Source organism: Hoplias malabaricus, chromosome 6 (assembly GCF_029633855.1).
Source record: "Hoplias malabaricus isolate fHopMal1 chromosome 6, fHopMal1.hap1, whole genome shotgun sequence".
Taxonomy (NCBI): Eukaryota; Metazoa; Chordata; class Actinopteri; order Characiformes; family Erythrinidae; genus Hoplias; species Hoplias malabaricus.
This window is the reverse complement of record NC_089805.1, coordinates 22,716,794-22,735,882: the sequence shown is the minus strand read 5'-3', so window position 1 is coordinate 22,735,882 and position 19,089 is coordinate 22,716,794. Positions and strand designations below refer to the sequence as shown.

Here is a 19,089-nt window from a genome sequence, read left to right as displayed (position 1 = left end):
GAGAACTCCATCCCCTCACTGTGATGCCACTGACCCCCAGGTCTGCCATAGAGGGCAGTTACTATAGCAACAAACGGTCTGGAAATTTTATGCGAGGCCCAGTAAATACAAGACCAGGTAGAAAAGGCGAGGGGCTGCTTGGTGGCTGAGCTGACAATTAAAGTTGAAGCTGTGTTAAAATGAAACTGTGGCAAAGTGACAGGAATGAGCAACTGCTAAATGCACCAGGGAGCAGCTAGCTAGGACTAAACTGCCTGGATCTCAGCAGTACTTCTCTTTTTAATCCTGCTCTAGGGGCTTCTTTTCTCCTGATTTGACATTCTCTCAGTGGTTTCCAAACCTGGGCCTATATTTCTCAAACCACATAGTGTAAGAATGCTGATCTGGGATTAGTTTATGTTGCTTACAAAGAGCTGTACAGAATGTGGACTGATAAGACCCTATCTTGCTTCTGGAAACCATCCATCCTCACTTGCTACTGCTCCTCTCTGACCCTAGAAGAGAACTACACAGTGAAGTATGAGAGCAAGATGAATTGAGAAAACAGGCAGTAACTGGGAAATACTAAACATGCTTATACACCAGTCATCCATAAAATTAAAATACCTCCTTATATCTACTCTCAATATTCACTTTGTAGTTCTACAAATAGATTCAACTGTATAGTCATTGTGCAGAGTACAGGTATGAATGCAGTTAAAAAATATGGAACGCCTCACGGATTTGCATGTCATACTTTTCACATGGCAATGCTAATCTTATACAGATTGCTTTTATTTATTGATTGCAGATTGCTGAGCATCTATTTCTAAGCATGTAGTGTTAACCCCTCTTCACCCTGTTTTTAAAGGCTGTTTTTTTCATGACCCCCAAAGGACCAACAAACACACTTCCATCAGCATGTCATGTTAACTGCAGTGCCTAGAATGATCCAACACAAAAATAAAAATTGCTCTGTGGGGGTCCTGACCATTGAAGAACAGGGTGAAAGAGGGCTGACAAAGTATGCAGAATAATTGATTTATTACTGTCTGTATTTGTAGAACTACAACGTGCACTCTTAGGTAGAGATGATAAAGTGGAGAGCAAGAGGCCATTAATAATGAATGAGGTCAATAATGTTTTGATCTGACCAAGAGGTCAATAATGTTTTGGCCCATATGTGTATATTTCCATAAAGTTTTTCCAACAAAGTTTTATGTTGACTACTGATGAACTACTTAATCAAAGCATTCAACGCCTGTCCCTTATACTCCTACACTACTGAATAATGTTGGCTGGATATTTTTGATTGGTGGACTATTCTTAGTCCAGCAGTGACACTAGTGCTATAAAAACCTCTAGCAACACTGCTATGTCTGATCCACACTAGTTTCGCATTGCCAGACTCTCTAGGGCTATCCACTTAACACGGTCAACCATGTTAACTGACTACTACGGCAGGAAAAGAAATCTAACTGACACGCCAAATGACCAATCACAAGTCTCCTTTTTTGGTATGATGTGTAGAAGTCTAGAAGGAGTCTTTATGATTCACGTTTTTGAAGTGCGTATACACAGATGAATGCAGAATGTATTCAGAATCAGAATGCAGCTGGCAGCGAGGTCAGATTAGTGCATTGAAAATATGAGACACCTAAATTGCACCTGTAATTTTTTTGTCTAATAGTGAAAGTTATCGAGAATTAACTGAAAATGTCAAGGTAAAGAATAAGCTAAGAATATCAACAATGTCTTAAAAAACATTCTAGCTATAGTTAATTAATTAAAGTTAGTTGTTAAATAGTCAAATATATTAACAAATATGTGCTGAAGCTGACAGGCTTAATGTTGACTTGGAGAGCATAAAGTAAGGTGAGTGTCTGGCAAGATCTGAGGATTAACAGTGTAAATGAATGTGGGTTCACTATGTGGCAAATTAAAATCACTGTTACCCTCTCTATGTGTTATCTCTATATGTGTTATAAAAAATTATTAATTACTTTTAATGTGTTTTAAACCTAATTAATAAGCATTAATATACGAAAGGGTAAACCAACCTTTTAAATGTAGTCTTATTCTAAAGCGAGACCAGAAGGATTTTAAGTTCAACTATGTTTTTTAAATGATTTTTAAAGCTATGTTGCCTTCACTTTCTCAGGGGAAAATGCAGTAATTTTCCTTAACTTAACCTTTTGGCACAGCAGCTAGTGTTGCAGTCACACAGCTCCAGGGACCTATAGGTTGTGGGTTCAATTCCCACTCCATCTGTGAGGGGTTTGGTGTGTTCTCCTTGTGTCCATGTTGGTTTCCCCTGCATGCTCTAGTTTCCTCCCACAGTCCTAAAACACACATTGGTAGGTGGATTGGCTGGTTGGTGTGATCCTGCCTTGCACCCAGTGATTCCATGGAGGCTCTGGACCCACTACGACCCCGAACTGGATAAGAGGTTACAGACAATAAATTAACTTTTAATAGTAGAACAAAGCTGGAGTCCAGACACAATGTAGGGAATTAATGTAACTCCAAAAAAAATCTAAAAATGCTGAAAACCTAGCCCCTCATAACCAAATATGTACCCAGATATGCACAGGTATCTTATTACAGTTAGCGTCCACTTGCTACTTTATCCACTTCATTTCAAGGCTGACTTATGCTGCATCAATGGGTGTATGTCAGGCCTGAATCGAAAATATAGCAGTGTTCAACTGTATATGAATGAATGCTTATTGCACTGAGTCATGAGCAGATCTGGTTCTGAATGGAGTGTAGCAGATTCTTTACTTTGTTTCCATGATATCAGAGAAGCACACACATGGCAAACAAAACCATGTCATATGGTGGAATGAGTCAAGAAAATGAGTAAATGGAAGTGTACCTTTAGATTGTCCTGAACATATCGTTTCTTTAAAGCTAGCGTTGCATTTCCTTTTCAGTGACAGATATATTAATAACCCACAGTTTCTGCAGGTACAGCAAAAATGCATGATTTGATTGGCAGTAAATGCACAGTAGATGCCAGTGTAGATTAGCATGGGACTTTCCTAGATGTCAGAGATCCATCAAGGACCTCAAATTCTTTATTTTAATAGTACCTCCTCAATCATTTTATGTCATATCGGGTACCATTTTAGAATAAGACTACACTTTGGTTTATAAATAGTTAAAATCTGTTTATTAATTTGATTAATTTGGTTGTAAATGCAATACAATTATTAATAATCATTTATAACACCAAGATAGAAAGTGCAGCAGTGACCTGCTATCGGCCAAATAGTGAACCCACATCTATCTACACTGTGAAACCTCAGATCTCTGGATTCTTACCTAACTTTATCGAGAACTTAAGCAAATAGTTGTTAATTAGTTTAACCCTTTAACAAACAAGTACTGACACATTCTCTATTAGACAAAAATGAGGTCACTGTTTCACTTTTTACCTTTTTTAACGATGGAAGCACACACCAGACACTTGCAGATATAAAATGAAAAGGAGATTTTAATATATAGGAGCTTATAGGATCTAAGAGAAACAGTTGTCAATAATAATATAATCACAAGAGCAACCACAGCAGACATGGATAGAGACAGTTGCATAATTATGAAGACAAACTCAGAAACCAGAGGAACCAAACAACCAAGCAATCTCATTAGATTAACAAACCAAGAAGGAGAACCAAAAAAACTAGCAAGAATCCAAGCACAGGAAAACCAATATGAAAGGACCGCTCAGTACCATTAACCAAGCAGATTGTTAAACCATTTATAAACCTTTATAGTGTAATCTTATTATAAAGTGTAATCTTATTATAAATGGTACCTGATACTGAACTATTAATAACTACTGCATTGCATTGATTCAGTGAATATTTCACATAGTGCAGAGCACTAAATTCAGTACAAGAAGTCTAACTATACTTTCTTGGTAATATATTTGTACTGTATTATAAATTAAGACTTTATTATATTCTCATTACAATAACAGAAATTGTCGTAATGTCAATTAAGTCAATCTCAGAAAAAAACAGTTAAACTGTGAGTGCGGTGTACATCATTTCACTGAGGTGTGTATTGTTTAAACACATTCTACATTTTTTTCTATTTATTCTATTTTCTAATTTTTTTAAGTTTTATTATACAAATGTCCAAATATACTTTATGTATTTGCCATTGGGAAAGTAAGTGTAGTAGCTTTATGATACACAATTGGACCTTTTTGTAAACCAATACTGCACTTATGGTAACAGGTTTGTAGCATTAAAATGACAATTATTATTCAACACACTTCTCGAACTGAAGTGTGTTGAATGTTGTTGAGGTAATATGGTCTCTTCTTTACATTTGGAGAATGTTTCCCTTTGTTTTCTACTATATATTTAACACACAGACAATCGTCTTGTCTGTCCCTATAACGACATAAATACACGGACACATCGCACTGTTACTGACTTTCTGACATTACATCTGCACAGCTTTTTGTTTAACTTTACACGAAAAAAAAAACAAAATCTCTGATTACTAAAGTCAAAACACCAGAGCGAGGTGTTCCTCAAAATAAAGGAGGCTGTGAATTTGTTACAGCACTGTTTTATCAGCCAGACCCTTATAGAAATATAAATCAGTAATAAATATCTAGTTCCCAGTGATGCCCTGTTCCTTTGTCAAGTATAGATTACTTGGTTGATAAAATGTTAAGGTGCTTGGTTTTAGAAACGTTCAAAAACTTAAACAGTTAAAATGATATTCTGTTGCTTTCTGGTAAACGAGATGCTTCAATATCATCTCAACATGGGGCTTCAGTTTTGTAGCTTTGCACTGTTTCCATTATCATACACACACTGTCAACAGCTGACAAGATAAACTATTTTTATAGTTTGTTATTATTTGTTATTACTGTAAACAAAGACATTGATATGAAGCACCAAAGTTTCTCCAGACCTTCCAATGACAAGGGCATGTATTTTCGGCTTTCCTGATTTTGAAATACCAGAAACACCTCTGTGACTATGGCTATATGGCTAATGGCGTCCGGCAAAACTAAGCTTGCCTAGTTTCTCTTTGCTCTTGTTTATTAAACAAAAAATAACCAAAAATTAAGATGTTTGAAAAAAGGAAAGAGAAAAAAATGTGTTTGTCACTGCATTTATTATGAGTTCCGTGTGCATCAGTTTGTTATGGCCCTGGGGTTAATATTTAAATTTAGATTTGCTGATTTTGATGAACGTAGTGCAACAATTCCCTCACCATAATTTTTTAATTACAATTATAAAAACTATATACAATGTATTTGTTTAGCTAACAGCTTCAGTAAACATGTACCTGTACAATGTTGTTTTGTTTTTTTTCGACAATGTTTTGCCCACTGCTATAGTTACTAACCTTTGTCTCCTTCTCCTTTCTTAGGCTGGCTACATGAACTGGGGAAACGTCTAGAGTCACCGTATGCTGGGACCAATGGCTCGGCCGGCAGTGGTCCATCATTGCGCAGTGTCTACATTGCCTCGCTCTACTTCACTCTCAGCAGTCTGACCAGTGTGGGTTTCGGCAATGTCTCAGCCAACACTGATGCAGAAAAGATTTTCTCTATCTGCACCATGCTCATTGGAGGTGGGCCCATGTGTCTTTTGTTGGGATAGATGCCCAGGCGTCTGTCACTGTCAGTCACCCTATCATGTATAGAGCAGAGTAGAGAAGAAGTTGGTAATTTTAGCTAGGCCTAACCCACACCTACATTATACGTCTGTCCCAAAACCTAGTGAGCTTTCTAAGTAGGCAGCATTCTAGACAGATGCAACTGGTGTTTACTTACCTTAGCCACTAGCATAGCCTCAGCACTTCAGCACGATGGATTCTGCTATTTCCATTTTATTGTGATTTTGGAATAAAATGGAAAATGGTATAATAGATGGTAGTCATGTGTGCGGGGCATTATAGGATTGCCTTTGCAGCTGAGGAATGATTTGATGCTGCCTTAAAATTCAGCCAGGTTAAGGCATCTCTACAGGCAGCATATTTAAGGTATCTAAGAATTGGGACAGCCTACGTGTTGGGAGAATGCACGTTATGACTTAATATTAAAAAATCATGTAGAATTTAGCTACCTATGGACACAGATATTAAACTGTACACACAGAGATCCCACACAAAAAGAAAAAGCCAAGTACATTGCTTGGGCTTTGAAGCAGGAAATGTCTCTGGAGTGGTGGAAGACCATCCAATATTTTTGGGACGAGTTCAGTTAGCCATCCACTATTCACATCATTTGTTCCCTGAAAAAATAGAGGCTGTCTCAGCAATAATTGCTCCCTAAAAAAGCCTTGAATTCATAAAAAAATTTGGATGAGCAGAAATCCACAAATTATTGGCTATACAGTGTATTTCTGAACCACATTTTATTCAGAACAATTTTGTGCCAAGGCCTGGTAAGTTGCCACACTAGATACTTGACTATGCCAAAAACCATTATTGATGCTAGCATCAAAGATGGAACAGATTTTATAGCAATAGCAGCTGTAATGTTTGCCTGATGCAGCCTCCTCAGACTCAGAGTGAATTGTTTAAAAGTGAAAAAGTGCATCATCCTTTCTCCAACTCTATTTTAAATTGAATAACACCAACAATGTTTACTTAGCATGCAAACCGATGCTTTATATCATGCTGACAAAGACCGTTAAGATATGATCATGTAAAAATCTTGTTTCCTGAATGTGGTTACGTTACTGTACTGTACTGTTAACTTAGAATAATAATTGGTTGAATATCCAATTTATATAATGCAAAAATATGAGGCATTGGTCTGGACTTCAGGGTACTGTATCACCTGCTAACAGCAGGTTAGTGAGATACACCATTTAAAAGGTAAAGTAAAAAGTATTACAGTCAACAAGTTTGAGAGGGAAAAAATTAGAAAACAAAAATCTATGGGCCATCAGATATTAGTTAATCAACGAGTGCAATGCTACCAAACACAGGTGTTTGTTGACTATTGTATAAGAACTGGACATTTAGTGTTTTGCTCCAAGACTCTTGAGCTATGATGTGTTGGCAGGACTATGTGACTGTGGGAGATCTAGGTAATGGTGGAATTGGGAAGAAAATTTGAGCTAGATAGCTATTAGATAGCTAGATAGATTGATGGATCAATTGATTGTTGTTTAATAGATTAGAATTCATTCATTGTTTGTAATTGCTTATCCAGTTCAGGGTCCAGTTGGGTCTGGAGCCTACCCGGAATAGATTGTAATTCAGATTTTACTAATTTGATATGTACAACATTGTGGGTTTTGTGAATCAAAGGTAGGTGTTTAAGTGTGAAAGGTAGGTTTGAAGTTGGGACTGTACACACAATAAAACTTGTCTATGCAGACAGTGTTTGTGTGTGTGTTTTTTTATAGTCGTAAATGGGTTGAACTGAGGTCCCACCAGCTGTTGGTTCATATTAATAATTAATGGCCTTTATTTTGTGAAATGTCACTCCCAGCCTGAGGGCAATCACGTCCATGTCCAACAACAATAATACATAAATACACATAATTCACAAAAGTGCACACACACACACATACCATAACATTTACATATAATCAGACACTACCTGTATCTTTCTTGGAGCACTTACAGTAGGACAAGTTGACTTTTGGCTTGAATTATTCCAGTTTTCCACTGTTTCTGACCACAGTTTTTTTGCACACATTTACCATGCACAGAACTCAGCTTAAGACAGTGGAGTGAACCCTGAGGAGTTCTGTGTGACTTTATTGTTCACTAAGCAGTCAAATCTTAATACTGAAAATTAGTCAATTTCAAATTTGTCAGTGATGTATGGGACGATTTAGGGCATCTCATTGGGGAGACCTTCAGGAACTAGGCCTCAATTATCCTTGAACAACATAATTAGAATGTGACATTGATATCAGCCAATCAAAGTTCATGGTTTTGTGAGAAATATGTCACTATAGGCAATTTGGACTATGGGCTGAATTTTAGATTGGTTGATTGGATTGATTAGTAGTAGAAAATGTAACATGTGCATGGTTCTGTTGTGTTCTGTTTTAATTCCTGTTTGTGTTCCCCTCTCATGTGATCTTCCTGCCCTTGTGTTCCACTGTCATGTGATCACCAATCCCTTGTATTCCTATGTCATATATCTTGATTACTTCCCATGTGTATCTTGTCTTAGGTGTCTATATAATACCTATGTCTGGGTTTCTTGGTTTTCTAAGTGTTTGTCAGATCTCAACCTGTTCTTGATGTTCTGGTCTCTATCTCCGTCTCCAGGTTTCTGTATATGTTCTATGTGCTCCTAGTTCAGGGTTTAACTTTGTAGTTCTGTGTTTAGCCTAGTACCTCTGTTTAGTCCTCCACTCCTCTGTGTAGCCCTCTAGTTCTTTGTTTTAGTTCCTGTGTTTTCTACTCTGTTCATCTCCTGTTGTTCAATAAAATCTCCAGCATTTACCTCTATCTCTGCATACCTCCATAATTCAATTCCGTGACACTCCACCCCTCAGTGTGACAGTAAATTTGGTTTGAATTCTGGGCACATCTAGCTTAACCTAGGCAAATATTTCCAAATTAGTCATTTTATGTTTTATGTATTAGGTCAAAATAATAAAATTAAAAAATGAACAGCCATTGGTAGAGGTTTTTAAATGTCACAATTATTAAGATGCATTTTTAAAATTACATTAAACATAAATGTACTACATTTTGAATGAATTTAACTTAAATGTTCAGGTGTCTTGGGCAAATCCAAAAAAGCCAAATATAATGATATGCTATATATAATATTTCTCTCACTGTCTGCACTCATGCATGCACTGGTATTCTGTAGCACATGAAAAAGTGAATCCTGTTAAGAATGCCATTCATAAAATTCTAAGCAGATCATTACTGTATATATATATATGTGTGTGTGTGTGTGTGTGTGTGTGTGTTTCTTTCTCCATATCAGCGCTGATGCATGCCCTTGTGTTTGGCAATGTGACGGCCATCATTCAACGCATGTACTCCCGCTGGTCATCATACCACACGCGCACTAAAGACTTAAAGGACTTTATAAGAGTGCACCACCTGCCCCAAAGCCTGAAGCAGCGCATGCTGGAGTACTTCCAGACCACCTGGTCCGTCAACAACGGCATAGACTCCAATGAGGTAAAGTCCCTCCAGGCCCAGCACATCTTACTGACTGGAATCCAATCCTTAATATACCACATTATTGCATGTACATGCTGTAAAATTATGTACAGTATGTACATTATGTAGTAAGACTTTGCTGTCAGAACAAAAAAAAATTACTTATATTTTTTACTGTTATTTATTACATAATTTGGAAATTGAATCGGTCAATAGTTAATTTTAACTGAAACAGTGCTATTCGTTGAATGACTGTAATCATTGTGTCATTACTTTTGAAAAGTGATAATGTAATAATTCTTGGCATTCTTGACATCTGGGGTTTTTTTTTCTTTTTTTTCTGACAGTGTAAACATCAAATGTATTCTCTGCTGATTCTTTTTGGAAATGACAAACCCATTTCAAAGTTCTTGACTCAAAAAGCCTGTTCAAATCATATTCAACTCTGTATATGATATGGCAAGATATTTGTGAAAACACGTTAAGCCAAGATATCATCTTAAAGAGGGTTATGAATAGGGAATTTGTCTCCTGTTTGCTCCAGTAACATGAAAGGCTTAATCTGAGATACTGGAACATTTCATTGAGAATGTGTTGGCACTAACCAGGAAAACATTAACGAGGCCAGAAACTGACATTTGATGATTAGTATTAGAAACTTTCATTAAAATACTCATCTCTCCACATTTTTCAGACACTACTAATCAAACCCTGCCTTTTACTTTTTTATAATTACCATTATAATTTTTAGTCCTTCATGAGAATTTTATAGATATATTAATTCATCTGCTCCAATAATTGCCCTGATTCTTTGAGTTCTACTTTAAAACTGATATGGGGGATATTTCAGGAGTGACATTTATGACCAGTCACAGCTGGTTACATAGATTAGTATGGACAGTGGAAGGAAAGGTGAAAGATGTGTTCATGACATGGAGTGAGAGTGAGAGGGAGAGATAGAGTGGGAGAGAGAGACACTGAGATTGAGAGAGAAAGAGAGAGAGTGTGTTTCAGCAGTCTGTCCTTGGGCTCAGACACACTATTCCAGAAGTGAGACTTGTGGGGGAAAGGGGGAAGGAAAAACTGAGGTGGAATATAAACACCTAGCTAAATCACAGAGTTATGAATAATAGATGTTGCAGCTGATGGGAGGAAAGTGTGTGTGTGTGTGAGAGAGAGAGAGGGGGGGGGGGGTGAGGGAGTGACAGATGCCACTCACTCGGCTGAATGAAGGATGGAGACACGAGTGGAAGGATGGAGGGAGCAGATGAAGGACACAAGCAAAGATAGAGAGAAGTAAAGAGAGTAACTGGACTTCCCTGCTGTTATGTAAACTGCTGTAAGAGTGAAGTAATGCTGTAGGAAATGTCCAAGCCCCTACTTCCAGAAAATATTGGCAAGACCTCTCAGTATAAAAACAAATATAAATCACAAATTGACACCTGCCACCTATTCCAAAAAAGTAGGGATGAAGTCACAAAAAGAATAAAAAAAGGAAAATTCATGGTAAAATACTGGCAGATATGGTTAATAAAATTAACTGTCACAATGTATAAAATATTGCAGTATACTTTTTTTGCTAAATTTATTTTTTTACCATCATTTATTTAACAATTGTTTACAGTAGTGTTACACTGTATACCGAAACGAGAAAAGTATCTCAATACCCCATATAATGAGTACCGCTTACTTAAGGAGTGTTTTAAAATAAGAGCGGTATTTCCAACGAGTGCCACAGGGGGGCAGTGTACGCCCGCAGCGCTTCGCCACCTCTACTCCCTTAATAATTTTGCCGCAATTTTAGCGACATTTCAGACATTCTAGCGAGTTATTTAAAAGCGACTTTCTGTACAAAGCGTAGCTACTTTTTATAGAAGATAATCGCTGGTAGCAACTCGTTAGAACACCGGGACTGGCCGTGAGTGTATGGAATCAGATTTTTGCCAAAAAGAATCGCCCAAAATTAATAATCTCAAACATAAAACTTATAACTTGCAAACAAAATATCCAGCTCTGACTTTTGCTCCATGACTTTTGCGCGTGCTCTCTCAGTTTTGTGCAAGAGCTGCACGAAGTTCCGGGTTATGTGTCTGATCCCTGAGTTTTGCAAGCATTTTTGGCACAAGCCTCTCGCGTGGGCGGGTTTTCTCAGGGGTGCCTTCCCATTGGCTAATGAATTTTTGAATGACAACTCAGTGCACTGACGTTATTCACGACTCCGCTTGTGCCGAATATCACTGAACTTTGCTGAATATCTCTCCCCTTTCCTAATATTTAAACATATAGCGCTTTTTTGCTTAAGCTGCATACTATTAGAATATTTTACATTCTTCACCTGTTCTTGTTCATTAATATTAATAATACTTATAATTATTGCTGATTGTTGAAAATGATTATTGTTTTATGAATCATTCACATTTCCTCACAAAATGAGAGACAAACATGTTTGTTTTCACAGTTTTTAGACGAAACTACCAATATCTACATTGATATCGTCGGACTTTGCAGGTATTTTAGCATTTTAAAACAATAAATCACAGAGAGTATTCTTATTTATGTAAAATCCCCAGTGTCCACTTCTGAGCTGCAACATGGAGTAGGCATGCGCAGTCCAAAATACCTTGGACACAGAGTTGTCACTAATTCATTAGCCAATGGGAAGGCACCCCTGAGAAAACCCGCTCACGCGAGAGGTTTGTGTCAAAACTGCTCGCAAAACCCAGGGATCAGGCGCACAGAACAGAGAGAGCTCGCACACAGAACTCGTGCAGTTCGCTCACAAAACACAGAGCGCACAAAACTGAAAGAGCACGCGCAGAACTCAGAGCTCACGCGCAAAAGTCGTGGAGCACAAACGTCAGAGCTGGATATTTTGTTTGCAAGTTATAAGTTTTATGTTTGAGATGATTTTTTGTGCGATTCTTTTTGGCACAAATCATATTCCATGAGTGGGAGAGGCAGTTCTCTCTTCGTGGCTTCTCTCTTCCTGAAGACGGAGCTCCGGGAGACACGACTCCCCCGACGCTACTCGTTTGCTGCAGAGACGGAGCCGCACAGTCGGCAGCTCGCATAGATAAAGAATGAGCTGTGAAAGTGCAAAAAAAAGTGCTGCCAAATACATGTTTGCTTCCTTTTATGTTGAATTTATTCCTTTTTCTGAACTCCTGAACTGATATCACAATTCAATGCTTTTTTAGGGCGGCCGCCTTGAAAACGTCGTCCACCACACTCCCCCTACACCCAACAATTCGTTTTGTAATGTGCAATTATTATATGCGTTATACCTCCGTTTTTAGTCATAAACACACGTTCTGAAGTATAATCCAGTATTTAAGGCGAGCTGTGTGTCGTCTTAATTCACTCGAGTCGACAGAGCACATAATTGGGGGTAGTTACACCCCCCCCCCCTTCAACATAAGTACCACATTTACTAACCTATTTTCTGAAGGAAACCCTGTAATTGATTGAGGCATTCAGCTTTATTCAAACAGTAAACAAGTCTTATGAATGTCTGACACAGGGCCAAAGGTGCAATTGGACCAAGACATGCCAAAATGTCACATGTGGTGTCACACTTAACGAGATATGCTGACTGCCCTCAGCTTGCAGAGAAAGTATATTACCTTTCCTTATGATTTAGGTTTTTGCCATGGCATTGTTTCAGTATTGGTATTGAGATATTTAGGCAGGTATCGTATCGAAAATCACAATTTTGGTATCATGATAACACTACTTTACAATAAAATATAGGTTTTGCAACCTGTATAAATGTATGGACAGTTCCACTGAATTGACATATTCCACTATAAGAAGTTGAATATAAAATGTATAAAAGAGCATGCATAAAAGACTCAATCTTTAAAAGAAAATTTGAGCCATGGGCAGAGCCAAACATTTTTAATAATCCGGGGCTTAGCCCAAATGTCCAGAACCATACTCACCTCTGAAAATTTATATGCACATTTACAGCAGTAATTTGAATTCTTTTTCTGGTCATGAACCCTTTTCCAAGCCATCAGAGAATTCCTAAACAAATCAGTACATTCTATGTGCAAAACATTTGTTGACTAATTTTCATTTCTGCTTCTAATTTTCATTTCTGCCCCTAATTTTCATTTCTGAGGAAAACATTGTGGAGTGAAACTTAGGGATCGACAAGCTTCAGCATCACTGCTGTGTCTGATCCAGTCCAACAATCCACCACTGCATCAGTGTACCTGAAAATCATCCACCAGCTCTGTGGTGGTCCTAATCATTGGAGAACAAAGTAAAAAGAAGCTAAAACATTGTAATTGTAGAACTACCAAATGCACACGCATGGCACATATTTTTTTAAAAAGCACTTTCATGGCTGGCTTTGCATTTCTGTTTTTAATAACATTTAGTACATTCAGTATACCAACTGGACTGTGCAGAAATGCAGTGCAACAGTTTGACTAAAATTAACCATATAAAATGAATTCAATTTTAAATAACATTAATAAAATGCTTACATTAACATAGTTAATGCAGTGACCTTGCCATCTTTATGCCATTGTCAAATATATTACAATAAAAATTAAATTAACTTTACATCTATGAAATTTTATTCACTGTTTCTTAGTTTTACATTTTAATATAACATCTAGGGGCAAGTCTGTTGTTTCTCCTATTTTAATGGGTCAGAATACATTTTTTATGTCACTTTGGCAGAGTCAGACACAAATCTTACAGCCTCAGTTCTACATCTAATATTTTAGTACTCAGTAAAATTTTATTAACATTCAAATAAACCAGAGCTCTATCTCAAGGGTTCTGACCTTAGCCAGCAAGCTAACCACAGCTAACATTTGTTATCTACCAATTCACCCACTTACTGGTTCTGGACAAGGGCTTTGTAGTGGGGTGAAAAGTGTGACTGAGTTACCAGGGCCCCAAGCGGGGGGAGGGCCCTTTAGGAGTCTGGAATTTTATTTTCCTTTAAATATTAATAGAATTTAAAGATCAACATAAATGTTGTTAACTAATGTAAATTTAATGTCTTGGGTAAATAAAATGGGGAAATAATTAATTTAATTAATTATTTAATGATTTATATATTTATTTCATGCCTTGCAGCCTTGCACCATGAAATAATTAAATCTTTCAGCATTATCCATCATCCGTCAGTGGGCAGGTCTAACTCCGATCAAGTCAGATTGATTGGCTAGATTGCGGAGTAAGGCAAGACAGATTGATCACGTATGTTAGATTCATATTTCAGTCCGGGCTCACCACATTGTGCTTTATTTCATCATAGAAATATCAAACATTTAAAAAGGAAAATTTTTTTAAACAGAATAAGTTAACTGGGGTAAATGCCTCTGTCCCAACACTGTGTTGCAGGCATCAAGTTATAAATCTATTCACATATTTACATTATACAATTTAGTTGGCCAGTGAAAACATTGGAATTTTTTTTCAGTTAAATAAATATTAAGAAATAAATTACAGAATTTTCTTTTGAAATTTCAGTAGAAAGTAATGGAAAGCGACTTTCCGTTTTCGAGTTGTTCTGGAACATTTCTCTTGGTTAATCTGTCTTGAAATGTCTTGTAGCTGATGTGTTCAAATGATGTAGGAAAATGAAAACCATAAAAAGTGATACATGGTTTCCTTTGGACAGTGATGATATTTAAGATTTATAGTTAAACTGATGCAGTGCATTTCACACAGTTGCTGTAACACACTGAATCCCATCCAGCAATTCCCCTCTCACAGCATTAATATTTATGAAAGTGTAATTATTCTGATATTGGTGGCTTACACTGAACTGTAGTATGTTTTGTGAAATCAATCTCCTACTTCCCCTTTCTCTCTCTCTCTCTCTCTCTCTCTCTCTCTCTCTCTCTCTCTCTCTCTCTCTCTCTCTCTTTCCCTCTTTCTCTCATGTGCTCTTTGTGTGTGTTTATATATTCACAGCTGTTAATCTGCTTCAAACCTTTCTTTAAGTTTGTCCCTTTCGTTTCAGAACGACCTGGACATCAACTGCTCTTTACATTTCATGACAAATGAATAAATACTATAAAACATTTTTTTTTCTTAACATGAGTAATGTTATTAGTCATATATACGATCCGTTATGTGAACTGCATTCATCAAATCTAATCTACAATAAAATAACAGATGGGGTAGTTTGAGTTCAAACGGAAAACATGTTGACACTAAATTAAACATTGTCTCATCTGTGCAGACAATGTCTAATCAGAACAAACCCATTTTTATAAGCATGGACCGACCTGGTTGATTAAACCTGATTCATCAGGCTATATTTAAACTTACAGTAAGCTTTGGGTCAAGTGGAGCATGATAAAATTTGTTGTAAGACATTTAATTTAGTAGGTTGAACTAAGAAAGCGAAAGAAACATTTTCTGCGTTTTGAACAGTGGTCAGGGAGAAACACATTATGTAGATGAATGTGGACACATTATTGTGGACATGTGCTCATCCAATATGATATTTCTTTGAAATATTATACAGTTGAAGGGTTTATTATCCTTTGCTGGAGTAGGGGCTTCTATTATTCTAGAAAGGCTTTACTTTACATTTCTGTGGGGAATAGATGCCTTTCAGCTATGAGAGCATTGGTGAGGTTGGTAATGATGTTGTATGATTAGTTCTGGTTCATGAAAACCTCTGCAGCTTGTCCCAGAGATTTTATGTTGGCTTCTCAACAAATGCACAAAAAAAAAAAAAACTTCAGCAATTCAGACCAGATTTGAAGAACCTGTAAAAAATTACAACTAACTGGAATACTTCACAGTGAAGAGGAGAACATTGATGTCACAGTAGCTTTGTGACATCTCCATGAATAATTCATGAGCTGAGTGCTGTAATGGAGTTACAGTGGAACTTTGATGTGAGAATCTAATGCTGTTCAGCCTCATAATAATCAGTGAGGTCAGGGGCTAGTGTGATTATTACTTCTGGATCACACACAACACTCCAAAAGCATCATCATTTCTTCCATTATTTACTGTCATTACTGTGATTATATGACCTTTTGTATATAATTTGTAGGTAGTTTGACCAGAGGAGCATAGGTCACCCCTTGTGAGGGTGATGAAGGCTTCTTCCTTCATCTCTAAGGGAATTTTTCTTGCCACTGTCACCTCTTGTTGCTCGCCTTGGGGTTTTTTATGTTTCATGTTAAAGCTTTTGTCCTTAAATGAATTATGTGAAGCAGCTTTATGACAAAGATTGGTTGCAGTTACTGAATAATTAATAATTACTAAGGTTACAAAGCCAAAAATGCAAAGTGTGCATACTGATTTCTCCTGCTCCCTTTCTCCTGCTCTAGCTCTTGAAGGACTTCCCTGATGAGTTGCGCTCAGATATTGGGATGTACCTGAACAAGGAGATTCTGGAACTGGCTGTGTTTTCATCTTTGAGCCGTGGCTGTTTGCGCTCTCTCTCTCTGCACATAAAGATGTCCTTCTGCGCTCCAGGGGAATATCTGTTACGCCAGGGCGATGCTCTGCAGGCACTATTCTTTGTCTGCTCTGGGTCCATGGAGGTGCTCAAGGATGGCATGGTGCTTGCTATTCTAGGTAAGTCAGTCATGATCTATTTATTTGCTGACCTAGAGATGTAAAAATTAAATAAAAAATAATTCCCAGCTTTCCATCAGTTGATGAATGATATTGAAACAATACACTCTTCATGTATCATGTTACAGCAAAAAGAATCAAAAATAGAGCCTCATTTTCAAAGCTATACTATGTTTATGCATTTGTGTGTCTGTGTGTGTGTGTGTAGTATCAGCCTCTGAGATTCTGCCAATGTCATAAAAACTCTTCTCTGTTAATTAAAATGACATATTTAGAATTATTTTCAAAAAGGGTTTGATGTAACTGCACCCTTGCCTTCATTCAGTACATGTAGTCCCTGCCTCTGTCTCCACTTACTCCTCAGTCACTCTAGTGTGGATTAAAAGCCCTACCTTGCAAAATGTGATCAGTTCATTAGGTTTATGATGTCAGAAACCCTGCCTGTCTGAGTTTGCCTATTTGAGACTGGAACACTGGAACAAAGCAGAAATACTAGTTCAAACTGCATATTTTCATTTTCATTCAGTTTAAAAGAACAATAGGTAAGATTTGGGTTTACATAGAGTTACATAGTGTAGTTTCTGCAGTGCTCGTCCCAGAATTACAATGACAGAGACTGCATTCTCCCTATTACTGGTCGAAGCTTCACAATTATTTTAAAGCGCTAATTTTAAGGTAAACATCTTATGTAATGTTCCTTTAAAGGTTTTTTAAAAATATTTAATCATCCACTACCAGACTTGATTTCCTTTTCTCAGTAATGGCTTATTTACTGATACACATCCATTCAGACCAATATTGTTGAGTTTTTTAGTGGACAGATATCTGTACAATTTTTAAATCTGCAGCAAAGGTGGCTCATGGCTTTCTCCAGTCTCTTAAATATAAAATCTAGCTACTGTTTGGCTGATGGTGACTATATTTAGAGTGAATCACATTTCTTCTAGCTGTTTAAAAAACCAAGAACTCAAGTATTCTTGAATGTCAGAATTAAAATGTACTATGTTTGTAATTCGTTTACCTTTGACATTCCTCAACCTTGTGCAATTGGATTTTCAGAAATGAATTCTGACAAATGGCTATAAAACAAAGCAATTTTATTTCATGGCTATTTTGACTGGATTTTAAATGAAAGTGAGTTTTTGAACTGCCTCTCCACAGTTCTTACTGGAACAGTACTATGTAGTGAGAAATACTACCCATAAAAACCTGAAACAAGATTAATCATAGCTAATGTGGAATTCATATCATCAGTGACACTGCTCACCTTGAGGCACTATCAGCCTTGGCACCAGCAGTCCATTACTTTTTTATTAAATTAGCTTCATATCATTTATAAAATTCATTTTATATAATGATGTTATATTATATTGTATAAAAAGTGGGCACAGTCTGGTGGTCCATTGAACCCTTGCCTTAAAAGGGAACAAAGTAGGTCAGTAAAAATATGCGTTTACTTAAATATATTTACTTTAAAATATGGATGGATTTGTAGTTTCCTTACTGTTGTCAAGTGTATTACATAAATAAGAATGAATAATAATAATAATAATAATAATAATAATAAAAATAATATTACACAATTTTTATTCAGTTATACAATTCCTTTATATTCTGTTACAGTGTTATATTTTGCTTTGTTTTGTCATTTCTGTTCCTCTCTATGATTGCTTACCACTGGCTCTGAACCTTTAGTAATTTTCTTTAAGAGCAAAATGAAAGTACAGAAAAAGAGAAAATACAGAAAAAGAAGTACGGAGTCATATAACTTTCAGTTCCTCTGCTGATAGATGGTGAGTGTATTAAGAAGTTCCACTGCAGTTCTATAAGTTATTGAGTACCCAGGTAGCTTTAAGAGCTGCTATATTTGTTATTCTACTCAAGTCTGATTTTTTGTGCTTTTAAGAGTGAAGAGGTAAGATAACACACCACTTTATCATCCTGAAGGAAATTGCAGTGTCAGAGTAGAATACATATTGCACAACAACAGAAATTAATATGTCAAAATAAAGGAGAGTGGGTTTAAGAATTAAAGGAACTTTAATCAAAATTACAAGAGTGAGATATACTGTATCTGTATACAGGTAGATACATGATATTTGCATGAAAATCTACCGCTAATAAAGAGAATGAGGTAGCAAAAAAGTCAATAAATCACTACCAAGCACTGCAGTGAACACATGATTAATCTAGAACACAAAATGAAAGTCTGATATAAAGTGTGTGCATATCAGTGTGTTTTAGTATACTGCAGTCATGGAGTTTCATAATGTAACTCAGCACAGTTCAAACAGCAGGAGATCAGTAGTGTCCATGAAGGAGACTTCATGTAGAGTTTTATTGCACTGCTGTATAACTGCTGAATGGGCATTTTGCTTTTACTTGAGCCATTTTTTCACAAAAGGGTAATAT

The 19,089-nt window shown here is 36.7% G+C and overlaps 1 protein-coding gene across 1 annotated transcript in view; it reads left to right on the top strand.

Annotated features, from left to right (window-relative positions):
- Positions 1–19,089, top strand: part of kcnh8 (potassium voltage-gated channel, subfamily H (eag-related), member 8) — a 95,611-nt gene that overhangs the window by 53,493 nt on the left and 23,029 nt on the right. The window contains exons 8-10 of the mRNA XM_066674310.1: positions 5,383–5,586; positions 8,927–9,126; positions 16,428–16,677. Of these exons, the coding sequence (XP_066530407.1) occupies positions 5,383–5,586; positions 8,927–9,126; positions 16,428–16,677 (654 nt within the window). The remainder of the gene's footprint in view (positions 1–5,382; positions 5,587–8,926; positions 9,127–16,427; positions 16,678–19,089) is intronic.